Source organism: Polypterus senegalus, chromosome 9, assembly GCF_016835505.1.
Source record: "Polypterus senegalus isolate Bchr_013 chromosome 9, ASM1683550v1, whole genome shotgun sequence".
NCBI lineage: Eukaryota > Metazoa > Chordata > Cladistia > Polypteriformes > Polypteridae > Polypterus > Polypterus senegalus.
In genome coordinates this window covers 123076082-123100404 of record NC_053162.1, presented here as the reverse complement: position 1 = coordinate 123100404, position 24323 = coordinate 123076082, and the positions used below count along the sequence as shown (strand labels likewise).

Genomic DNA, 24323 nt, shown 5'->3' with positions numbered 1-24323 from the left:
ATGTGATTAGGACTACCTGCTGTTACAGAAATCAAAAATCGGGAGTGGTCTCCCCTAGACTTTCTCATATACTGAGATATGGGGTGGATATTTGAGGAGTAAACCGCAAGACAATGATTATATTTTTATATTATGTACATTAAAGAACCATCAACAACCATCGGAAATAGTCCAAAAGTTGATAGAAATCTACATTTTTTACCTAATACTTTTATGCAAAATTTGGTTGACCTAAGTGAAAGCGTACTTAAGTTATTGTGTTTACATACACACACAGACAGACACACAGACATAATTCCAAAAATGGTATTTTCAGACTCAGAGAGGTGTAAAACATCAATATTCATCAAAATCTCAAAATGGAATTTTTGGAGGATTCCAATACTTTCCATATATGAGAAAGTCAAGGAGGTATAAAATGTCAAGACTCTTTAAAATTTCGATATCAAATTTTTAGACGATTACAATACTTTCCCTATACTTTGTACACGAGAGCACATAAAAGAAAACTAAATGAAAATGAACATTTAAAACTTCAATTATTGTTTTCAAAGTACTTTTAGCACATTCTTAACAATACTATAACATTAGTAAAATCCTAATTAAACCAGTTTACCTCAGGAAACCACAGAACTCTCTGTTCAGTCCTAATGACTTTTGATTTGGCTATTAACAAGTCAACAAATTATGTGTAAATTGTACTACAAATTATGGTAAGCTCAGGTGTTTCCCTCTAAATTACTCCAAATTATTGAATTTCCAGCCGCACCCATTGTGAACAGGTGCGTAAAATGAAAATAAAAATCCATTGTTGAATATTTGCATTACAATGCGGTGTAATGAAGAGCTCAGTGATTTTAAATGTGGCACTGTCATAGGATGACACCTTTGCCACAAGTAATTACATGATATTTCTACTCTGCTAGATTTGCCCTGGTCAACATTAACTGTTATTATTGTGAAGTGAAACCATCTAAGAGCATTAACAGTTAGGCCATAAAGTGATAGACCATGCATACTCACAAAATGAGGCCACCAAGTGTTTTTTCACATAAAAATCATCTATTCCCTGTTGAATCACTCATAACAGAATTTCAAACTGCCTCTGGGAGGATCAGCACAATAATTGTGCATCAGAAGCTTCATGAAATGGGTTTCCATGTCCAACCAGATCCACACAAGCCTAAGATCACAATGTGCAATGTGGATGAACTTGGGTGGCCTGCACTGAGCCCTGACCTCAACCCTATTAAACACCTTTGGGATGAATTGCAACGCAGATTGTGAGCCAGGTCTTCTCATTGAACATCAGTTCCCAATCTCATAAATGTTCTTTTGGCTGAATGGTGAAAAATTCCCAAACACACACTCCAAAATTTTGTGGATAGCCTTCCTGTGGAGGCAGTTATAGATGCAAAACATGGGGCCAAGTCCATATTATTGCCTGTGGTTTTGGAATGAGATGTCCAACATGCATATATAGTTGTGATGGTCGGATGTCCCCAAACTTGATGAATCAAAGTGAGATGCCTTTGCCAGGCTGCAGGGTGAGGTGTTCAAAACTGTAGGAAGAACTTGGCCACTGCAGCCCTGGATTAAAAGGAACCATTTCAGGTGGTGTAGGCATCTATTATGGATGTCCCTCATACCTCATATGGAAGGTGTAGGCAGAAGAGATAACATGTCTGAGTAGGCCTAAGAATTTCCCTGGAGGAAGGTCTGAGGGGATAACTGTTGCTGACCATAAGTAAGTCAAGTCTGTCCTGTTTAGCCTGTTACCACCACAAAGAATAAGACTACGTAAGTGTTGTTCCTTATCTTTTTAAATAATGTTGATATGCAACTTGAGGTTCTGTGCTGTTACACGTGTTAATTTGCTTTATTTATTTAATTTATTACATTTATTAATTGCTTTTTCATGTTTATAGAGCTTTGTGAAAAAAAATTATAGTTGACAAGGTATGTTTTGCCAAAACAAATTTAAGAAGTTTGCTATTTTTTGCTAATAGCAGAAAACATCACCGGTTGTAGTGTACTCAAGTTATCCTCAACTAGCCTTAGGTATGGATGGAGGGAATGTGGGCTTGCAGGATTGTTGTTACAGGAAAGACAGAACAGAGTCTCCTCTGAAAGTCAAGTCTGGAGATATGGCTGACTTCTGGGAATGAGATCTCATTAGTGTGGCTTGATGTGAGGTGGATGCTATCCCCAAATCACATTCTGACTGGTATTGATGTCAGCACATAAAGGAAGTCATTGACAACCTGGAATGCTGCTTCTGCTTCTTTTGTCTTTAGATCCAGGGCATCAGTGGCTCACAACAGCCTTGTAGATGAAGGTACATTTTGCTTATTAGTGTCCACTTCATTTTAAGCTATATTGTCATATTCTGTCAATGGTACTGCCTATTGCTTATTTCACTTTGTGTGTCTCGTTTTGTTTTTTTTGGCAGTATGGACACATTTGTTAAATATGTGGTTGTGGCATATGCTATTTAATGTGAAAGCACTCTAGGTTTACATGGACACAATAAAATAAGAATAAGACAAAAATGGATATTGTTTGTTTGTTTACTGAGAGTATTTAGTATCAAAAGACATTCATTCCACTTTCACAAAAATGTGCAATCATAAACATGAACAGAATGAATGTCCTGCTTCATTTAATTTCACTTCATTTTTCATTAGAAAAATTAGCATAAACGTTAGAGTATTTCTTACTTTTTACTACAGTTTGCTATGCACACAGTGCCAGGGGCGCAATCACTCATCTTGTTTTCACTTTTGCACAGTTGTTCGAGTGTATGAGACAGAAGTGATCGTCGTTCCAACTCTTCTGGTGGCTGGTTTCATCATCATTTTCACATGCATCTTGGTCCTCAGGTTCTGTCCAGATTGTAAAAACAGAGGAAGGCACAGAAAGACCCAATCTACCTATGGAACGACAGGTAAAGTTGCAGATAACTTATAAAGGAATGGATACTATACCATTACCAAGGAGGCTTAAGAAAAATCCTAATGTTACATTTTATCTGAGTTGTATGATTGCTAAATCATTAACTGATTTTCACTCAATCTACAGGACTGCTAATTCCATTTTTTGTTATGATTCTCTTTCTTAGACAATGTATATCATGTGCATCATTTCCAAAATGATATTGCTCTTCAAGAGTCTCACGGTCAGATGATAGACCCCTTAGAAATCCCCCATGAAAAACTGCAAGGAGAAATGAAACATCTCCCTCTCACAGCTTCGGCAGAGGCCTTGATGCAGAGGCCATCAGTCATCTCTAAAGCAATGGTCACTCTGATGCAGGGAGATCTGGTCACTCAGACTGATCCTTTAGTGAAGAGGAGAGTTGTCGTACGGGCACTTAACAGTAAGTGTTAATAAAACTCTTGCATGCCTGCCTCCAAAACTTTCTCTTAACAGCAAGCTTGTAAGGATTTTAAGATCCACAACACCTCTGTCATTTCAGAGCTGGCCACTCCTGTAGAGGCACAGGAATTCCTCAGCCGAGCCAGGTTTGAGGCAAGACTGGGAAAGCACCCAAACATAGTGGAGGTCCTGGGGGTGTGTACCACTGGCCCTCCACTACAGATTATTTATGAAGAAATAGAAAACCAGGACCTCCTTAGCTTCTTGTGGAAGTGTAGAAGGGTAAGACAATGCTTTATTACTCAGATGATGTTGTTATATATTTATTTGATGTAAAATAACATTAATAAGGCATTTACTGATTTATATACCCTTTAGTCAAATGTACATTTTTTTAACCCCTTGTTTTAAGGATATGATTTGGCAAATCCACATCCTATTCAGATAGTATTGGTTACAAAACTTGAACCAAGCCAAAGTTATTAATGTTAGTTGAATCATACTTATCGAAGTTTCAAAGTTACTGTACAGGGTGAATCAAAATATGCCTTGCATGTGCATTATGCAGTGACAATCAGAAATCCCAGCAAACTAAACACCGCAAATGCACAGAACTAAAGGAAAATATGTTTCCCCATTGCTCAGGATTTCATGCAAATGGCTACAGAGGTGCCATGTGACCTGACGGAGAAAGGGATCTTTCGGATTGCTCAAGAAGTGGCATGTGGACTGGTAAGGACGCCAACCTAAAATGGAAATACAGTGCATTCTGAAGTGTGTTGTGTTGTCTTGTAGTCGGATTTGATCTAATATTTGACTTCTTTACTGCTTGATGAAAAAAAGTTTTAAGGTGCATAGAAGCAAATCTCAACACGTTTGAATTACAAATGACGTTGAATATAATTCTGCTTTGGCTGCCTTGGATTTCAGTTCCCAACAAACTGGGCTTCCAACAGCCAAAGTACTCTAAAGGAATAAAGAAAAATGTACAATTTACTTATTATTGTCAACTGTATTTCATGATCAATTGCCATGTACTGTTAAGCCAGTATAAATACTGTGTAAATATTTAGTGTAAATTATACCTGCCATATGATCGTTTATGAAATAATCTTTATGCATGTTATTGCTCTATTACAGGATTACATTCATGAAAAAGGCTACCTCCATGGTGATATAGCAGCTCGCAGTGTTTTAATTGGAAAAGACATGTCGGCTAAATTAAGTGGTTTTGGCAGATCCTACCACTGCAATAGAAGAGGGGCACCAACATGGGAAGGGTTTAACAAATGGCTGGCTCCTGAAAGACTCGCTAAAAGACCTGCAACTAAGAGGAGTGATGTGTGAGCTGAAATTTTCATTTGTTCTTTAGAACATGACACTGTATTTTTGAGCACTACAATATATTTAAGGCAACTAGACAATAAAATCCAACTTAGTCTTTGACAAACATGCAGGACTGACTGGTATGAAGTGTGTTTCACAAAAGTAAAAAAATAAATAAATAAACAATGTTTTCCTAATTAAGCATGTATCAACACACATTACGTCTTTCTTCCTGACACAAACATTTTTATACAGAGCGCAGGGGTGCCCAACTCCAGTCCTGGAGGGCCACAGTGACTGCAAGTTTTCATTCTAACCCTTTTCTTAATTAGTGATCTGTTTTTGCTGCTAATTAACTTCTTTTGAATTCATTTTAATTGACTTGGTTTTTAAGAAATGTGTCCCTGAATTTCTTCATCGTTTCTCTGAATTGCTTAATTTCTTTCATCAAATGGCACCCAAATTGAAGAGAAATGTGAAGTGAGTGAGCCAACAGAAGACCAACTAAGTCAGGGCCTCAAACTCCAACCAATTTCCCTCCAGTCAGCTCCTTAATGAGGTGCTGAGTCTCGCTGTTAATTAAACTTGTTCTTTAATTCTATGGTTTGTTGCTGCTCTCATTGTGTAATTGCGCACATTTCCGAAATTGTGGATTTTCTCTTTTCTAAGAGCAGATTAGCATTCCTGAGACCTTCACCTTTATTTTCAGATATTGTATGATGGTCATTTTTGGCTCATTTTGTATCTCATTATTGTTTGGCTGCTAATTAAGGAAAAAGAAACAATTGAGGGTCTGGGTCTTCAAGAGCAAGTCAAATAAAATTAATTCAAAAGAAGTTAATTAGCAGCAAAAACAGGTCACTAATTAAGAAAGGGGTTTGAATAAAAACCTGCAGCCACTGCGGCCCTCCAGGACTCGAGTTGGGCACCCCTGGAGTAAAGGGATGGAGACATTTTTTCTAAGCCTGCGTCAGATTTCAGAGGAACATCAGGTTTACCATTTGATGCTTCTTCATGGTGGCCCCATTGTTTGTTATACCACCTATTTTTTTAACATGTTTGTCTGTCACCTGTCCATTGATATCTGTTCCAGTGCCTTGGCTGTGGGGATGATGTTAAATTCAGTTCACAAACTCAGGAGAATAATGCATTGGTGTGCTCACTTGGCACAGATAACATGTCAATTTAAAAGTCCATTAGTATCCCAAAACCGTAATTGCCATAGCCACTTAAAAAACAAATTCCCTGTGATTTTAAATAGACTCATAAAAAAAGTAGAGAGATTAATTATTCCTAAAAATGAAACCCACAACCAGATTGGTTTGATATAAGTTTATAGAAACCCAGTGTCATAATTTATCCATGAGAATTGTAAGAATAACAGCTATCATGTAGTTTTTGAGTAAAACGGTGACTCTTTTTTTTTTTTCCCCCCCAGGTGGTCTTTTGGTGTTCTGCTCTATGAAATCATAACTCTGGGTAAGCTACACCATTCTATGATTATTTTCTCAAATGATTTTCTGTGATTAGTATAAATATCTACAAGGTCTATCATGAAATTAATGAGACTGATTGAAAACCTCCAAAGTGCTACACCCAAATATACTACTGGACCTCACAGAAGACATTTCCAGAAATGCTTCCTAGGCTGGAATCACTGACACATAATAACATACATCAGTTTATACAATGAAGTGCTCATTAATGTCATGAACTGGCAGGTCTCATAATTTACAAATTATCTTTATGATTCTGCATTTTATGTATTTCATGTTTAACTATAGTTTGTTTGTTTTTTTTGTAGGCGAGGCTCCTTTTCCAGACATTGCATGTAATGAGATGCTTCAGCACTTGCAGAGAGGCCACACACTTAAAAGACCCCCAAATTCCAGCAATGCATTGTGAGGTTTTTTTTTTTTTTGTTTGACACTTTCTAAAAGGAGTCATTTTCTTTTAACCTGTAATTACCTAAGAATTTTTCATTCGCAGGTACACCATTATCAGGGGATGCTGCCAATGGCAACAGAACAAGAGGCCCAGCTTGATGGACCTTAAACGGCGCCTACAGCTAGGAGAAAAACAAGCAAATGACCAAGTCATTCTACGAGTGCCAGAAAAAATCAGTATTGGAAAATATATGAAGGAAGCTGGGCTTCTGCAGCAAGAAAACTATGCAATACTGTAATTTCCCGTTCTTCTGCCAATTTATACCACATGGAGATTCATTTGCAAAAGCCTCGGGTCTCTGAAATGTAGTCAGTGCAGCAGAGATGTATCAATTTGCTAATACATAAACACTTGTGCTTGATTTTCAAGAACTACACCATCTTAAGAGATCCTGATACACCTGCACTACTACAAGTAACATTAGAGGACAATCAAACCTTCTTGCTTTTATGAAACAGGAATCCTTGTTCCATGTTTCAACGTATGCCAGGGATTTGGCATTCTTTGCACAAGTGGACTGTTTACAAATGGGCAAAACCCAACCCGATAATTTTACTCTTTTTTTTTTAAGTTAATACATTGGATGCTGTACTTTTTCAGGGGAAAAATCACTTAAGATGTTTACTGATTGTATTTTCAAATGCATTAATTGTGTAAAAAGGAATATTCTATTCTAAATAAAAATATAATTTAATTGTTGCAATGTATTAGTTTTGCCAATACAGGTTGAGCTTCACTTACAAAAATAATACATGCCACAATCCCAGAAACACTCAGAAAACTTGTGGAATATTCACCTTTTTTAATTTTCAGATTTGCAGGAATAAATTCATTACAAAATGTCACAAAAATCCGAGAGAACAAAAGAGAGAAGAGTACACAGATGGTTGTGTTTCAAAGCTGAGTATTACCTTTAAAAAAAACAAAACAAAAAAAAAACTCCAAGGGTGAAAACAAATCCATTTTATTCCAAGTCACCAAACCTGTTGTTTGAACCACTACTCCACTGCCAAATGTTTTACATGATATCCAGTAAAATCAGGACACAAGAGTCACTTGCTGCTAAAACATCAGCTGACATGATGACACTCGTCACTCAGCACAAACTGCTGAATCATTCTCTCTTTCTCTCTTGCAATCTCGTTCTCTCCATCCCTCTCTCTCCTTTCATCTTCTACCCTCCATAAACACTCTCATTGCTATATGTCATATACAGAAAGAAGTCTTCTTCGTGATGTTCCTGTAAGGAAATCGTAATTACAATTAAGATTCTCCATTGCACTTTATAGAAGGGTTTTATATGTAACTTTTTCTTCACATTCTAAACATCATTTATATTCTAAATACAATCATTATTCTAATATAATCTATATTCTAAATATTTATATTCTAAACATCTTGTGGGTTGGATAATGACTGACTGACATCATTTATTATTCTAATCAACTTTATAACCTCCTCTGTTCTAAGAAAATTAAATGGAACTTATAGTGGCATAATGTGAATGGTATTTCTGATTGTTTCATATGCATAGTTTCAGATTACCATTAGGCAATAAAAAGGGAACTCTAACTTGCATCAGCGACAGCTATCAAAGGATGTTTCTTTCACATTACTTGGGTACACTCTGAAACTTAGTACTTTGAAAGATAAATATTTATAGTTGTTGAAATAAAATGTGCTTCCTTTGTACCACCAGCTAAATATAAGAACAAAGTTTGATTGTCCATTCAAAGTAGGTAGCATGGCACAAACTGTTTGCTTAATATACTTGTGCAGTACAAAAGTTGAAAGTTTTGTCTTGTTCAATCAAGCACTTATGGGAATGGATCTGTAAATAACATTTCTAGGCACAGGAACAGCCATATACTTATTACTCCAGGTATTTTTTCCACTTTTGCTAAAGTTGTGCTTGAAAGTTTGTGATCTCTTTAGAATTTTCTATATTTCTGCATAAATATAACCTAAAACATCATCAGATTTTCACTCATGTCCTAAAAGTAGATAAAGAGAAACCAGTTAAACAAATGTGACAAAAATATTATACTTGGTCATTTATTTATTAAGGAAAATGATCGAATATTACATATTTGTGAGTGGCAAAAGTATGTGAACCTTTCAGTATCTGGTATCCCCCCATTTTTCAAGCAATAACTGTAATTAAATGTTTCCAGTAAATTTTGATCATTCCTACACACCGGCTTAGAGGAATTTTAGCCCATTCCTCCATAAAGAACAGCTTCAATTTAAGGATGTTGGTGGGTTTCCTCACATTAACTGCTCGCTTCATTCAGGTCCTTCCACAACATTTCGATTGGATTAAGGTTAGGACTTTAACTTGGCCATTCCAAAACATTAACTTTATTCTTCGGTAGAACGACTTGTGTGCTTAGGGTCGTTGTCTTGCTGCTTGACCCACCTTCTCTTGAGATTCAGTTCATGGACAGATGTCCTGACATTTTCCTTTAGAATTCTCTGATAGAATTCAGAATTCATTGTTCCATCAATGAAGGCAAGCTGTCTTGGCCCAAATGCAGCAAAACAGGCCCAACCCATGATACTACCACCACCATGTTTTACAGATGGGATAAGGTTCTTATGCTGGAATGCAGCATTTTCTTTTTTTCAAACATAAAACTTTATTTAAACCAAAAAGTTCTATTTTGGTCTCATCCATCCACAAAACATTCTTCCAATAGTCTTCTGGTTTGTCCACGTGATCTTTAGCAAAATGCAGACGAGCATCAATTTTTTTTTGGAGAGCAGTGGCTTTCTCCTTGCAACCCTGCCATGCACACCATTGTTGTTCAGTGTTCTCCTGATGGTGGACTCATGAACATGAACATTAGCCAATATGAGAGAGGTCTTCAGTTGCTTAGAAGTTACCCTGGGGTCCTTTGTGACCTCGCCGACTATTACATTCCTTGCTCTTGGAGTGATCTTTGTTGGTCGACCACTCCTGAGGAGGGTAACAATGGTCTTGAATTTCCTCCATTTGTACACAATCTGTCTGACTGTGGATTGGTGGACTCCAAACTCTTTAGAGAGGGTTTTGTAACCTTTTCCAGCCTGATGAGCATCAACGACTCTTTTTCTGAGGTCCTCAGAAATCTCCTTTGTTCGTGCCATGATACACTTCCACAAACATGTGTTGTGAAGAGCAGACTTTGATAGATCCCTGTTCTTTAAATAACACAGTGTGTCCACTCACACCTGATTGTTATCCCATTGATTGAAAACACCTGACTCCAATTTCACCTTCAAACTAAGTGCTAATCCTAGAGGTTCACATACTTTTGCTACTCACAAATATGCAATATTCAATCATTTGCCTTAATAAATATATAACCAAGTACAATATTTTTGTCTCATTTGTCTAACTGGTTTCTCTTTATCTACTTTTAGGACTTGAGTGAAAATCTGATGTTTTAGGTCATATTTATGCAAAAATATAGAAAATTCTAAAAGGTTCACAAACTTTCAAGCACAACTGTATATTTAAAACATGAGTTTACTTGGCAGGTCGATTTATTTGATCCAGGTATGTAACACTGCCATATTTCTCAGCATCAAACCTAAACATCAGCTACACATTCTATCAAGTTTAATAATGCGATAATTTTATACACATACCTCATAAACCTGGCCAATAGTTGCACTGGAGGGAGGAAGCACATTGTTTACGAAAAAGAAGAGTGCCTCCTCAGGTCGTAAGTCTATTCTTTTCCTTATTAAGAAGCAGAATTGGCCCACTGTAAGAACCACAAAAGAGGATTCAACCAACATGACATAAACAATACTATTTGCTTACTTTGTAATTTTTTTAAGTTTATTGTATCCTACAATCTTATAAATTAAACTATACAGCATATTACCTGTCAGATCTGATGGCACTAGGTATTTCTTCTTGTCCAGATCAGACACGCGTGACTTTGGTGCCTTCTCTACAATAATCTATGGATAAACAACATTTGTCATAGGTAGACCAAATCACTGCACACGCTGTGAATAAAGTTTTCAGACTATTTATAACGTACTGTAATTACAATCATACAAACATATTATAGTTATAATAATGTCAAAGGTAAAATACATTTAATTATTCTGAACATGTAAGCTACACAGGTGGACAAAGTCTTGGCTGTACTAAGGAGAAATGAAGAGAAGCATGTAGATCACAAATCTTTTTTTATGATTCTACAGAAACTCACAGGAATTTTGTCAGGATACTTTGCTCTGATTTTTTCACCTTCTGCTCTCCTCACGTCAAATGGGAGGCTACGTTTATACTGCCAGTTCATCTTGATCTATTGATGAAACAAAAAACAATAATCATCAAAAACAAATGTAATAAGTGCAACCAAAATTTAACAGAGTATTAAATTATAAAATAGGTGATGGGAAAAGATTTACCAAATTACTCTTTTGTCTTTACTAACTTTCACAAAAAAGCTACAATAAAACATTTACTTTAAGAATAATGATGTGCCCTTTAAAATATTTTACCAGTCATGGTCTGCTATAGTTCAGGTTCATTGTTACATATACAAAGTAGCACAGAAATTCTTACTTGCTTGTCTGATCAAATCTGCAAAGCCATGATCAGCAAGTATTACTTATCAAAACTCTTAATCATTGTCCAAATAAAACTTTGAATTTTGAAGATGCCGCCGACTGGTGTAGCTGGCCGTCTGCTCATCTCGCTAATCTATGTTTTAACTTTGCTTTTATGTATTAGTTTGTCTCCGCAGCCACCGTCCTATGATCGTGATTCTTTCCTTAACATACATACTATGCTGTTCAATGTACAGTGTCTAGAGCTAATATTTCCAAACATGTCTCCAGATTTAGCAAAAATTAGTTTTTAGTATTGCCAAATTCATACAGATAAAGACACAAATTGCGTGCCTTCCACTATTAAACGTATCACTGCGTGCAAAAGAAAATTAATAATACCCAAAAACAGGACCTCCAAATTACATTGAGAACATCCCAGACAGTGCCTACTCTTTGTAGAAAACAACATGAAGATGGTAAATATACAATCTGTTTACTACATGTATATTTTCAGCAACAAAAGTACATATCTGAATTTCTTTAACTGCAATAGCTGTGGTGGATCTCCTTGAACCGGATTGCAAGAGCACTGATTTGCACTGAAAACTCTGAAAATTAAATTACAATCGAAAAATATGCCTATTAAACTATTGTTAGCATTATTAGGATTTGAGTGGAGTAGAGATTTGAACAATTTCACTTACACAAACGATTTTGTGGGGTGAACTTGCAGAATTCAATTAATCTAGACAATGATACTGTACAAACTTTTGTGTTGTTAGTTTGCCGATACGCGATAATAACCTGAAACCACATCAACAATGTTAAAAATTCACATGCTAAGGTAACAGAAAAAACCTTGTCATTTAATACTTGAGCACATAAAAGCAGAGAAACACAAGTTAAATACATGAAATATCTGGGCAGATTATATTTCATACTACAGCAAAAGCAGTTCACTGATGGAAGGATTACACATATTTATTACACAATGAGGTCAGCTTTAGGTGCAGAGTCCAAAGAGATAGTAGCAAGCCAAATGGTGAATCTGAACTGGTCTGTATAGGTGAACCATGGCTTGTGCACGACTGTGTCCTATCATGGACTAACAGCCCTTCCACATTTAGTTTCTGATTTGCCTGAACGGGCCCTCACAAGTCTGTAAGAAATGCTTCACCTAATCTAAATCTGAATTCATAAAGCTGTGGTAATTTTGACGTAACGAAAGGGGATGCTTTGTTTTTCAGATGCAAGTTTTTTAAAAAGTGCAAATCAAATGCTACTCTGAGCATCCTCACAACTCTCACCTTTTTCAACAAGACTTTTAAGAAGTTGCACTCACAGGACCATATTTGGTATGTTTTTATGAGGTACTACTAGCACCTTTATGTAATACAATTACTGCACAATAAGTAATTGTTTTGCCTCTGATGTCCTGAAATTAAAACCTATCGTATCTGCTTGTCATTGAAAAATGTTTTACAAACTGCGATGAGCAACGGGAAAGCATTGGGTCTAAAAATGAACATCATCCTGCACAGTGTGTAAAAATAAAGCAGAACTGCTAAACAGGGTCATGCATACGTGTCAATTACAATCACTGTGCTAGGCAATGTATCACAATATACGCAGTATTCGTTTTTAGGGTGACCATGATTGTCAAAACAACATGCCAGCTTTAGTCAAGTTAATATCAATGACATGGGAGTTCAAGAAGTTAAACGGAATCGGCCCGTCACTGAACAGGTTTAAACACAAGTGCTTACAGAAAAGTAATTACGTTCCATGGCATCTTTTGCTTTTACTCTAAAATCCGGAAACGTCCGAGAGCAATTATAAAGAAAAAAAATTCCCAGTCGCTGAATGACAATCACGTGTTTGGTAAGGGTGGAAATCAGGCGAGAGTAAACACGTCGCGAGAAAAATCCAAGCAAATATTCAGTTTCTGCAATTGGAGCCTTTTTTTTCCCCAAACAATCTACTTGGCAAACTGTGAACAATATATTTTATGTCGGGTACATTCTTAATTTAGTATTGCCTATATATTCTTTATCACGTTTGCTTTCGGATAAAGACTAGCCATTCTACCCAGCCAATACAAGATGCATTGTGCTTCACTTCTAATTATATTCTACCACAAAAAAATGAGATGACAGCTAATCATATCACAAAACCCGGGGTTAAACTGAACACTACTGAAAAGCATACATAATAACTCCTGAGTCAAACCAATAAATCTCTTGCAGGATTTACAGATGGGCGTATGTGCCTACGTATGCAAGTCGGGTTAAAAAAAAACAGCAAAGAAAAAAACTCTACATAAATACACTTCTAATACATGCACTTTCTGGACAGCGTCTGAACACCATCCCACAGCTGTTATTCCCCAAACCCGCTACTCGCGTGTAATAATTGTTGTTTACCTTATTTCGCTCTCTCTCTCTCACTTAACAAGTTTCTCCAATTATCTCAACCAAAATGGCGGGCCGACCAAAACAACAACAACAATCACGTGTATATTGGCACATGACTGAAAACAGGCCAATCAGGCTGTAGCTTTTTTTTTTTAAAAAAAGACGCAACCGAGAAAATACATTTGCTCGTGGTGGTGGAGCGTGGCATAACTTAACCAATCATTGTCGTTTTTCGACGGGTAGGGCGGAGCGTGAAGACCTTTTCCCTTTATGAAAGAGAGACAACAGGGTTTTTTTTTTTTTTTCGTACGTCGCTTAAATCATCCGAGATCAGATGCCTCATCTTGGATGAGTTAATACCGGTGAAACTCATCTGGGATAAGACGGTTTTTCAAACGCAGCCGTGTAGTAGATCAGTCTAGCTGGATCCAATCATCCGAGATGATTGCGCGCGCCCGCGCTGGTTGAAAAGCCCATATATATTGAGTGTAGAAAACATGATCAGCAAGTCTTTGATAGGCTGCAACACAATGACGAAAGAACGGGCACATTTTTTCACACAAGCGGAGCAGGACCTTTTACTCGAAGGATATGAAGAATTTAAAGGTTTAATTTGCACAAAGGGTAACACTGCAAAAGCAGCCCAAACCAGAAAAGACGGCTGGCAAAAAGTGGCCGACAAATTAAACGCGTAAGTAGTGTGCATTGTACTTACTGAATGCAGCGTTTCATTTCCTATGTGTCAGATTAATTATTATTTAATGTCATAATTTCAGATCAAACGTGAGCACAAGGAGAACATGGGAACAGGTTAAAGTGAAGTACAAGAATATACTTCAAACTGGTAAATATTGGTACTGTATATAACTATTTAAATAATTGTTGACATAAAGAATCATATATAATATAAAAACATTAATTTTAAAGCTAATAAGAAGAAGGCAGACAAGCAAAAAACAGGTGGAGGTCCAGATCTAACCCGTGCAGAAGAGTTGGCTCTCCAGCAAAATGCCCATCGCCCTGTTTCTGAAGGCATTCCAGGGGAAGGCTCCTCCTCAAAACCAGTGGCAGGATGCAGTGGTCACTTCATTTCAGGTAAAGGATGGTCATTGCATATATTTGTCCTCCATATGCCATAGGTATGGTCCATATAGCCTTTTTTTTTTTGGGTCAGTTGCACGGAATGTTGTATCCCTAGAACCTGTGTCTGACCAACGAGAAATTGACGAAGGTCAAATATCTGATGAAGACACTGTGTCTGATTATTCATCAGGAGAAGAGGTAAATTTTCCAAATGTTTGAACAAACTTCACTCTGATCATTCCCATGTGCTAATCGTGATATAACTGTTTTGCAGGAGCCTGTAGCCACCACACATGTCCCTTTTGGAACAAAGTCCACATCAAAAAAAGGAGATGGTGAGGTTGGTTGAGCCATTTGTTGTACTTTATACAAAATGATATACTGTGTAAATATATAGAGGAGAAAATTGCATTTGTAATTACGTATTTGCAGAGAAATGTGAGGGCTCTATACAAGAGATATCTTCAACAGAAAATCGCATACAGAAAACTAAAAATGAGAAAAATACAGCAGGACATGGAACTTCATGAACTGAGGACAACCAAAATGGAGTTGCAGATACAAACACTAGCAAAACAATTGGTAACAAAATTCTCTTATCTCTTTTCCATATGTATATGTGTATGCATGAGTGTATCCTTAATTATGTTCTCCTCCTTACAGGCTGAAGGGCCGTAATATACAATAAATAACTTTTTGTGTGAAACCACTGTTGTCTTTTTTCATTGAAAATATTGGGCCACAATTCTGTCTCTGGCAGCTCTGCCACTGGTTTGCTCAAGGTGCACTGGGTCAAGGTATTCATCAGGCTGCACCAAAACCTCAGGGTCTCTCTCTTTTCTGATGGCCGCTATGTTGTAAGACAGAGCATGCAACAATTATGTCCCATGCTCTGTCAGGTGCAACCCTCAGCCTGTCTCCTTCAGGTGGCCAAATGTCATTTCAATTTGTGCCCTTGTCCTAGACAGAGCTGCATTATATTGAGGTTGGGGTTAGGAAATGGGGGTCATTAGAAAATGCCTACAGGCATATCCCCTGTCCCCCAGCATGAATCCATCATGATGACCTGTGGAATGTGTAAAAATTGTGAATACAATACACACATCACCATGATTTATAATTAGATTATTACCTTGTTCAAATGTCCGATACAGGTGTGACTCCTTAAAAATTCTTGAGTCCTGTACAGACCCTGGCCATTTAGCTTCCATATTTGATACAAAGTAGGATGCATCACAGATCATCTGAGAATTTATAGCATGTAGGTCAAACAGTTTTACGGTTTGTTAACATGCCTATTGGCTATTTTCAACTCTTACAAAAAGTTACATTACCTGCACGTTAATACTGTGGAAGCCTTTTCTGTTTATGTAATCTGGCTCATTTGGACCTGATGGGGCCTTAATTCGGATCTGTGTACAATCCAGTGCCCCAATCACATTTGGAAATCCTTGGTAATGAGAATGTTAGGCTGATTGTGAGATTCTTTATAGAACTGTGGGTGTTTTTTTGCGTGTGTATTACCTACCTGCAATGGCATGAAGCGCCTCTTTTATTGTCTGCACACGCAGGTGTCCAGGCATGGAGGAATATTTTGGACAAAATTAAATAAATGCGTAAATAAAAATACTGTGAAATGTGAGCATAAATAAATAAATGTGTCATGAAATGAGAGCCTACATAAATAGATTTGTCAGGAAATGACAGCATAAATAAATAAATGTGTCACGAAATATATTTTTTGTTGCTTATTTATTTATTTATTTATTTATTTATTTAATTTTGTCCGTAACATTCCTGCAAACCGTCATGAAATACGACTTGAAATAAAACTGTCACTTTCACTCGTCAAAGTTGAGAGGGTGGGCTCTAACACACCTTCTAGTTACTGATTGGTGAATCGATAGCACAAGAATTAATTAGAAAAATGCTTACCACTGCCGATGAAATGGATTCTGCCGAAGATATTACGTATTTCAGAAAGAGAATTAAAGATTTATCGGAAGAAATTACAATGTTGGCGGCCCTTTTAGACTCCGACATAGATTGAACTTTTTAAAATTATACTCAGTTCAAAATATTAGCTGGAGCTGCTTTGGGCATTCCATGTCAAAGTACCTAAACTAATACAGCCGTTGCAGCTTACCGTATATCAAACTGGCTAATTCGCCTTGTGATCGTCTTCTCCGATACACCATATAGATATGCAATTTGTTGTACTTTTAAACCGAATAACAGAAGGTGTTCTATAGACTCAGCTGGAATGTCAAAGGATGGACGTCCAGAGCAGGGAACTGCGTCACCTGAACTGGAGTGTAGTAGAGTCCGTTCCACTTGTTCTTCGATAATTTCAAAAATAGTTTAATCTATATCGGAGTCTAAAAGGGCCGCCAGCATTGTAATTTCTTCCGATAAATCTTCAATTCTCTCTCTGAAATACGTAATATCTTCGGCAGACTCCATTTCATCGCAGTAGTAAGCATTTTTCTAAATAATTTTTGTGCTATCGATTCACCAATCAGTAACTAGAAGGTGTGTTAGAGCCCACCCTCTTAACTTTGACGAGTGAAAGTGACAGTTTTATTTCAAGTCGTATTTCATGACGGTTTGCAGGAATGTTACGGACAAAATTAAATAAATAAATAAATAAGCATCAAAAAACATATTTCGTGACACATTTGTTTATTTATGCTGTCATTTCATGACATATTTATTTATTTAGGCTCTCATTTCATGACCAATTTATTTATGTTCACATTTCACAGTACTTTTATTTATTTGCGCATTTATTTATTTATTTAATTAATTTTGTCCGAAATATTCCTCCATATCCAGGAAACGCTATGAAAACCCAAAGGAAATATTTCAGGGCCAAACAGACTTTACTAGTTGCCTGGCAAACTGCATTTTGCAAGTGCCACTTGCAAAAAAACTCAAAGCAATGCATACTGTCTGTGTGGTTGTGAGAGCCCGACTTCGCCTAGTTTGACTTCGAATATAAGGTGCTAATAAATCTATTACAATATTCCCCCTCGGCTAAAGCAGTATCTTTCGAAAAGAATTTCCTCCGGGAGCAATAAAGGATCTTGCCGATCGTGCAAAACCCTCTCTATATGAAATTCTCTTATAATTTGCGCACTGATATGAACTGGTCGCTCATTCATGAACGGCGAAGCTATGACTGAATGAATTCCACGCACGGACACTGATTAAGTGTGTGAGCTAATCCTTGTTTATATAGAACAAACAGGTTTATATCGATAATCCCGGTTTAATTTCTCCAAATTCGGTTCCACGAACGAGGCTAACCTGAAGCTCCGCTTAATTACTATGTCAGCATATGCTCTTGGACAAGCCTGCTCCGTGGCAGGTTAGTTGTGAAGCTTAGTTTAGCTTGATGAATATGATTGGACAAGCCATGTGATGTCACAGCACGACATTCTGCGGGGCTGGGATTATTCTGCTGCTGTTCTCTCCCTCTTTCGCACACATCGACCCTCCAATATAAAATTATTACAGATTACATGCAGGCGATTCTAATTACTTAGAAAGTATAAAATGACAAGGAGTGCATTGAAGGCTTTTACATGAATAACCATGGCGTGCCCATTTATTCATAATCCAGTTGATGAGGGAGCGAGGCTCATTCGTAGAGCTTTAAGGCAACAGGTTCCACAATTACTTCGGCCCAGGATAGATCCGTTGCATTTTGCGGATGATTATTTATACGAGCGCTATAGATTTAGTAGACACAGTATTGCATATTTGTGTCAGTTATTGGAACCTTACATTTCTAAAACACACGTCGCTCTAAAGCCCTTACGGTTGCACAGTCTTTGTGTATCGCTTTGCGTTATTTTGCCAGTGGTTCATTTCTGTACAGTGTGGGGGATGCTGAACATTTAAGCAAAGCTAGTGTGCCGTGAAATCAGGAAGGTTTGCGTTGCATTAAAGTCCTTTTTAAATATATTCATTACCTTTCCTGGCCACCGAGGAATTCTTGCCATTAAGGAAACTTTCTTTGGAATTAATGGTGCTTAATCTTTAAACATCTACTCATTTACAGCACATAAATCATTACCTGATAAGTAACTGAATTTAATTTGTCAGGCTTTCCTAACGTCATTGGAGCCATTGACTGTACACACGTGAGGATAAAGGCTCCAGCAGGTCCAACAGAGCCTGATTACATAAACCGCAAATCATATCACAGTATTAATGTACAGGTAAGTACTGATAATATCTCACATTTATATACAAGAGGTGAAAGTGTAGTCGTCCAACATTAGCAATGTATGTCATTACCATTTCCTAAAATGTTTCAGATGGTATGCACTGCTGAACATCTAATTTCAAACATTGTGGCAAAATGGCCAGGATCAGTACATGATGCCAGAATTTTTCGAGTCTTCACTGGCTCAAAGCCTCAGACAAGGCAAGTCAACTAAAATTCACAAATATACTATAGTTTATTATACTACAGTCTAATGTGTCTACTTTCCATTATAGGAATTTTTCCTGGTGTGCTGCTTGGTGACAGAGGATACCCATGTCTACCGTTTCTTCTCACACCATATACAGATCCTGCAACACAAGCAGAAAGACATTTCAACCATGCCCATTGTAAGACAAGGGCACGCATTGAAATGACATTTGGACAGTTAAAATCCAGGTTTAACTGCCTGCGGCATCTCAGAGTTACACCAGACAGAGCGTGTGACATTGTAGTAGCCTGTGCAGTTTTGCATAATGTGGCAATACTGCAGCAGGAGCGTATGCCAATAATGACGCATTCTTCACTTGCTGCCAGGACCTTTTCGTTCCACTCATGTTGCTCCTGAAACCAAGCATTATTAATAATTATATTAATAATTACAATTATATATCACTTTTTATCCAAGATGAACCCATATAATTAACATGCTGTCCTGTTTATCAATGTGTTAAAATAACCTTAAAGTACCTTACAACTGGTAACAAAATGCATATGTAAAAGGAAATTTTAATGACTATACATTTTGAAGGCTTGAAACTGTTCTCATTTAGTTGTTAAATAGTTTGACATCCTTAACACAAAAGTTACTAAAATCATGTTCTTACGCATTTAACTTGTCAGCTATTTTCTGCCATGCAGCCTCACGAGCTTTGATAATACAGCTCGTGTTCCCTTTCTAGTTATTATAGCTTTGTAGTCCTCATAGGCTTGTAATAATAATTCTTGCTCCGCCTGCGAAAAAAACGCAGCTCTTTCCTTAGTTTCCATTCTTACTTATCCAGCATCGATTAACAAGGCTGCCTTTTATATCGCGTGGACGCGCACGAGCCTCGCTTATCAAGCTTGGCTTGAATTAGCGGAGATTAAATACACCTGAATTTTGTTCGTGGAACTCAATGAGCCTGAAGTGAACTGTTAGGCTAACTCAAGCGAGGCTATTACAAATAATCCTCGATTTTATAAACTCGCTTCGTGGAAAAGCCCGCTGCTCCGAACAGGTTTTAGGATTTGGATGTGCTGCTATGACAACAAAAAACCGATAGAATCAGGATCATGCCAAATCGTCAACAATTACATCCGGCTAAACGAGTAATCCACGTACGAAAAATACCCCCCAGTTCTGTTCAATCAAGAGAACCGGGCGGTGTGCGATACGAGGAGGCAGCAGAGGTGTTGATCTCGTACGTGTGTTGGTCGTGTAATGTTTTTATTGAGTTACAGTAGGCCTACGTATAGGGAGATGAGAAGGGAACAAGAGGTAGTGGGGAAAAATAGCTTTGCAGTTGTAGTGATTTTTTAGTGTCTCTAAAGCATTAAAAGTACAATATAATAAATGTTACATAAATAATAAAGCAGAATCTTCCACGGAGCTTTGTGTTTTTCCCTAATTTCAAGAATGTCTACTTTCATTACACTGTCCTTTAGCTTTTGCGATAAACACAAGCATACTGTGATCTTTTTTCAGATTGTATATAACGTTACTTAACACACAATCCTATTTATTTAAAATGTTGATGAGGACGACATCTATATATTTCCTGAACGCATTTTATTCTGTGCAGTAATAGTAATACTGCTTTCATAAAGTTTATTTCATTAACAATAGGATGCTCATAAATTTCATATAGGCAGGTTAAATCATGTTACGCGGTTAACCACCGATATTTATTTAAATAAATTATTTTTAAAGTATACAAAAAACAAGTGCCTGCGGTGGGCTGGTGCCCTGCCCAGAGTTTGTTTCTTGCCTTGCGCCCTGTGTTGGCTGGGATTGGCTCCAGCAGACCCCCGTGACCCTGTAGTTAGGATATACAGCAGGTTGGATAACGGATGGATGGAAAAACAAGTGTTTCATCCTTTGTGTTATGCATCACTTTCTCTTGTCTAATTTGTCTTTTTTAAAAAAAAATCAAGAATAAATTAAAGACAGTGCCTTTATCTGCACCACAGGCCTTAATGTTTAATCCAAGGATAAACATTCCTGTCTTTATCATACTGTGTATCTGAAGAGGTTTCCTATAGTTTTATGTAATTAAGGGCAATCCTTCCGATATGCTGTTAGTAAGAATGTCCATTTTTGTTCTTCATTGGTGCTTGTCAGCACTTAGTTCTTGATGAGGTTATCTCATCTAAACTTGCAGTGAGATTATAGAGTTATCAGGCCTTTTATATTGGTATGTACAACACTGTAAAATTCCCATGGAGGTGCTGGGTGACTGATCAGCTGCTCAAGTTTAAGCGGTTGTCTTTCTCCTGTTGACTACCAGCTTGTATTTAACCTAAAGTAGTACTATCTATCTATCTATCTATCTATCTATCTATCTATCTATCTATCTATCTATCTATCTATCTATCTATCTATCTATCTATCTATCTATCTATCTATCTATCTATCTATCTATCTATCTGATTGAAAGGTCAACACATTTTTGTATATAACCTTTTTCTGTAGTGTTCAGTGAGTACATGGTCACAATACACTTTACAAAGTACATTTCAGATTAAAAAACATATACTACAAGATCATTCAACAAATCGTACATTACAAGAAAACACTCACAGCCTGCTTAAGTAGTAGCCTCGTAGTAAATAAGAGTGGAGTGACAGTATAAAATTATGACATAGTACAATCTGTATTGTTAGTGCAGAAGATTCAAATTAATGAACATTATTTGATTCATTACTAAGCACAACATGCTTCATGTGCCCATTGAATTAGACACACATCCAAGTGTTGAATGTGTGAGGGAATGCCCAAATGGCAAAGGGTATCCAGAAAAAACACCAATTGTATGTAAAATGCTGGGCTAGGTCCAGCGAAAATTACACATCATACTTGTACCAAGAGAGGTTTTGCTTATGTTAGTGTGAGAATGCAGGGGACACTAAGAGATGTAGTAGTTCTTGCATGTTTGCTGAATGTCCAAGAAGGGGAGAAAGCAGTGGCACTAGCATACGTGGAGGAGAGAGAAGAAGTCAAATAGGAAACATACATTGCTTCCCAGAATAAAGTACTGTTGTAAAAACTGGCAGTCCCAGTCATGATAGAGCTAAGCTACATACCAGGCAGAGGTAGAGAGAAAAGTGAATGGACATGGTGTCACAGGTCAGAAAAGATCTTTAAAGCATAATGTTTTAGTGTGGAAGAGTGACATGACAAAGGTAAGATATCATCCAGTAATTAAATCCAGACCTATTGAAAGCTGTTGATTTTAATTGATACATACAAATATACCATTTAAAATTGATTATACAGGAATGGCAATATCAGAATGTGTTTGAAAAAACTCATTTGTTCTTGGGACCTGAGTTTGATACTCAGCTGAGTCAAAATTGATTTTAAAATTTCTCCCCATGTTCAAATTACTTTTCTTATCTTTCCATATCTCAAAAATATGCAGGTTAAGTTGATAAACAACCCTAAAATAACCTAACCTACATACGTGTTGCTAAATTGTTATGCTTGCATTATGATGTGTCCTTGTTACCAAAAAGTGGAAATGGAGAATTCAGTAAAGGTATGTTACAACTGCATACAGGCTTGGGTCTCTATTTATTTATTGTTTGTTTGTTTGTTTTGTATTTTATAAATTTGCCTCATCCCCTATTTGTTATTTGTTTAACTTTTATTCTGTGTTTGTAACTCTTGCTTGTTGGTTTTTTTTTTATTTATTTTATGTTTGTAATATTCTTCCAGCCCTTTCTTCAGTATTGCTTGTTTTGGATTCTCCTTTGTTCAATCATTTGAGAGCCTTATTTAAGAAACCTTGCTATGCTATTTACTCTGTTAGCTGTGTTCTTTGGCTCCATTGGTAATTCTTCCTTATTTCACTATCACTATCTAGAAAATGTCACATGTGTTGGATTCACATCTCTGTTCACATGCATCTGCTCAACAGCATGCAAAGCTGTGCTGTTTCAACTGCTATTTTACACAAGTGGGTCCCAGGAAAACAGTGAAGGGCAATGTGTGTGACTGTTAATACAACAGCATCAGCTCAGCTCAGATCAGAGGGGACTGGGCGGTCTAATGGTCTGGAATCCCTACAGATTTTATTTTTTTCTCCAGCCGTCTGGAATTTTTTTTTTTTTGTTTGTTTTTTCTGTCCACCCTGGCCATTGGACCTTACTCTTATTCTATGTTAATTAATGTTGACTTATTTTATTTTCTTACTGTGTCTTTTATTTTTCTATTCTTCCTTATGTACAGCACTTTGAGCTACGTTTTGTATGAAAATGTGCTATATAAATAAATGTTGTTGTTGTTGTTATTTGTGAGGTGCTCTTTTTTGAATGTAAGGTTTTAATCTTATTTTATGTTTTTCTGGTTTTTAAAGGTGTCTTCACACCTATTTTGTTTTGACTTGTTTTTTTTTTCAAGCTCTAGTGTGATATCCCAGAGGACCAGTTCATTTAGGTAGATGTAAATGCCAGTCACACTCTGGTTCAGACAAAAACAACAATACTGAGCCCCTTTGAAAAGGGTGGTCCCAGTGTGTTACAAAGCAAACTCTGGGACAGAAGTATGAATATGATCTGACACAAGTCCAGTCCAACTGCAGGGAATATGGTGCATTATGGGTGAAATTGTGTATGCTGTGGTAGCCGATGCTAAGGGTCTGCTGTCAGTAATTATGGAATCTCATTCACAGCTTCAGGTCAAGGTTTAATAGCGGGCAATACAAACCATTAAAGGCAAGAATACATATGCATAAAGGTACAAATGTAACAATTTGCATAAAGCATCTTGCACACTTACCAGTCAGTAAGAGCAAGTTTAACCTGATTCAAGGTCAGAGCCTCTGAGTGAACGTAATTAGACAGCAGTTGGGGGGGAAAAACGTGTAAATTCACTTGTGACCATATTGACCAAAATTTATGCAGAGGTGGCAAGAAACAAATGTCAGTGCCTTGTGAGACCAATGATAAAACACCCAAATATTACAAACCAAAAGTAATGTGTGCGGATGGGGCATGTTCTCAAAGCAACTGTTTTTTGTAACAAATAACTGTAAGAGTTAAAACAGTGGACGTGTGATTTGAGATAAACTAAACTGAGCAGGAGCAGTTTTACTGCAAGGAGTGTACTATAATGTACTGTTAGGTTTTCATGGGCCAGTAAT

General features: G+C 37.0%; 2 protein-coding genes across 3 annotated transcripts in view; one reads left to right on the top strand and one right to left on the bottom strand.

The window, feature by feature from the left end:
* The window catches only part of LOC120535709 (tyrosine-protein kinase STYK1-like), an 87766-nt gene extending 80840 nt beyond the window's left edge, over positions 1-6926 (top strand). For both annotated transcript variants that reach the window (XM_039763714.1, XM_039763715.1), the window contains 8 exons: positions 2792-2947; positions 3122-3379; positions 3479-3660; positions 4024-4110; positions 4519-4721; positions 6143-6183; positions 6509-6605; positions 6694-6926. In XM_039763714.1, the coding sequence (XP_039619648.1) occupies positions 2792-2947; positions 3122-3379; positions 3479-3660; positions 4024-4110; positions 4519-4721; positions 6143-6183; positions 6509-6605; positions 6694-6889 (1220 nt within the window). In that variant the 3' untranslated portion in view covers positions 6890-6926. The remainder of the gene's footprint in view (positions 1-2791; positions 2948-3121; positions 3380-3478; positions 3661-4023; positions 4111-4518; positions 4722-6142; positions 6184-6508; positions 6606-6693) is intronic.
* A 512-nt stretch (positions 6927-7438) lies between these two features.
* LOC120535710 (gamma-aminobutyric acid receptor-associated protein-like) lies at positions 7439-13738 on the bottom strand. Its single transcript, XM_039763716.1, has 5 exons — positions 13632-13738; positions 10863-10958; positions 10527-10605; positions 10285-10403; positions 7439-7891 (listed from the first exon to the last, which is right to left on the bottom strand). Exons 2-5 carry the CDS (start codon positions 10950-10952, stop codon positions 7826-7828), a joined length of 354 nt encoding a protein of 117 aa, XP_039619650.1. The 5' UTR covers positions 10953-10958; positions 13632-13738; the 3' UTR covers positions 7439-7825.
* Between the last annotated feature and the right edge of the window lie 10585 nt (positions 13739-24323).

What these genes read in the sequence shown, in the direction of transcription:
- LOC120535710 (XM_039763716.1), bottom strand. Translation starts at nt 10,952, where the DNA reads ATGAACTGGCAGTATAAACGTAGCCTCCCATTTGACGTGAGGAGAGCA. An exon ending in AGTATCCTGACAAAATTCCT is followed by an intron (nt 10,606 to 10,862) that starts GTGAGTTTCTGT and finishes GTTTATCCATAG; the next exon opens with ATTATTGTAGAGAAGGCACC. An exon ending in CTATTGGCCAGGTTTATGAG is followed by an intron (nt 7,892 to 10,284) that starts GTATGTGTATAA and finishes ATTTCCTTACAG; the next exon opens with GAACATCACGAAGAAGACTT.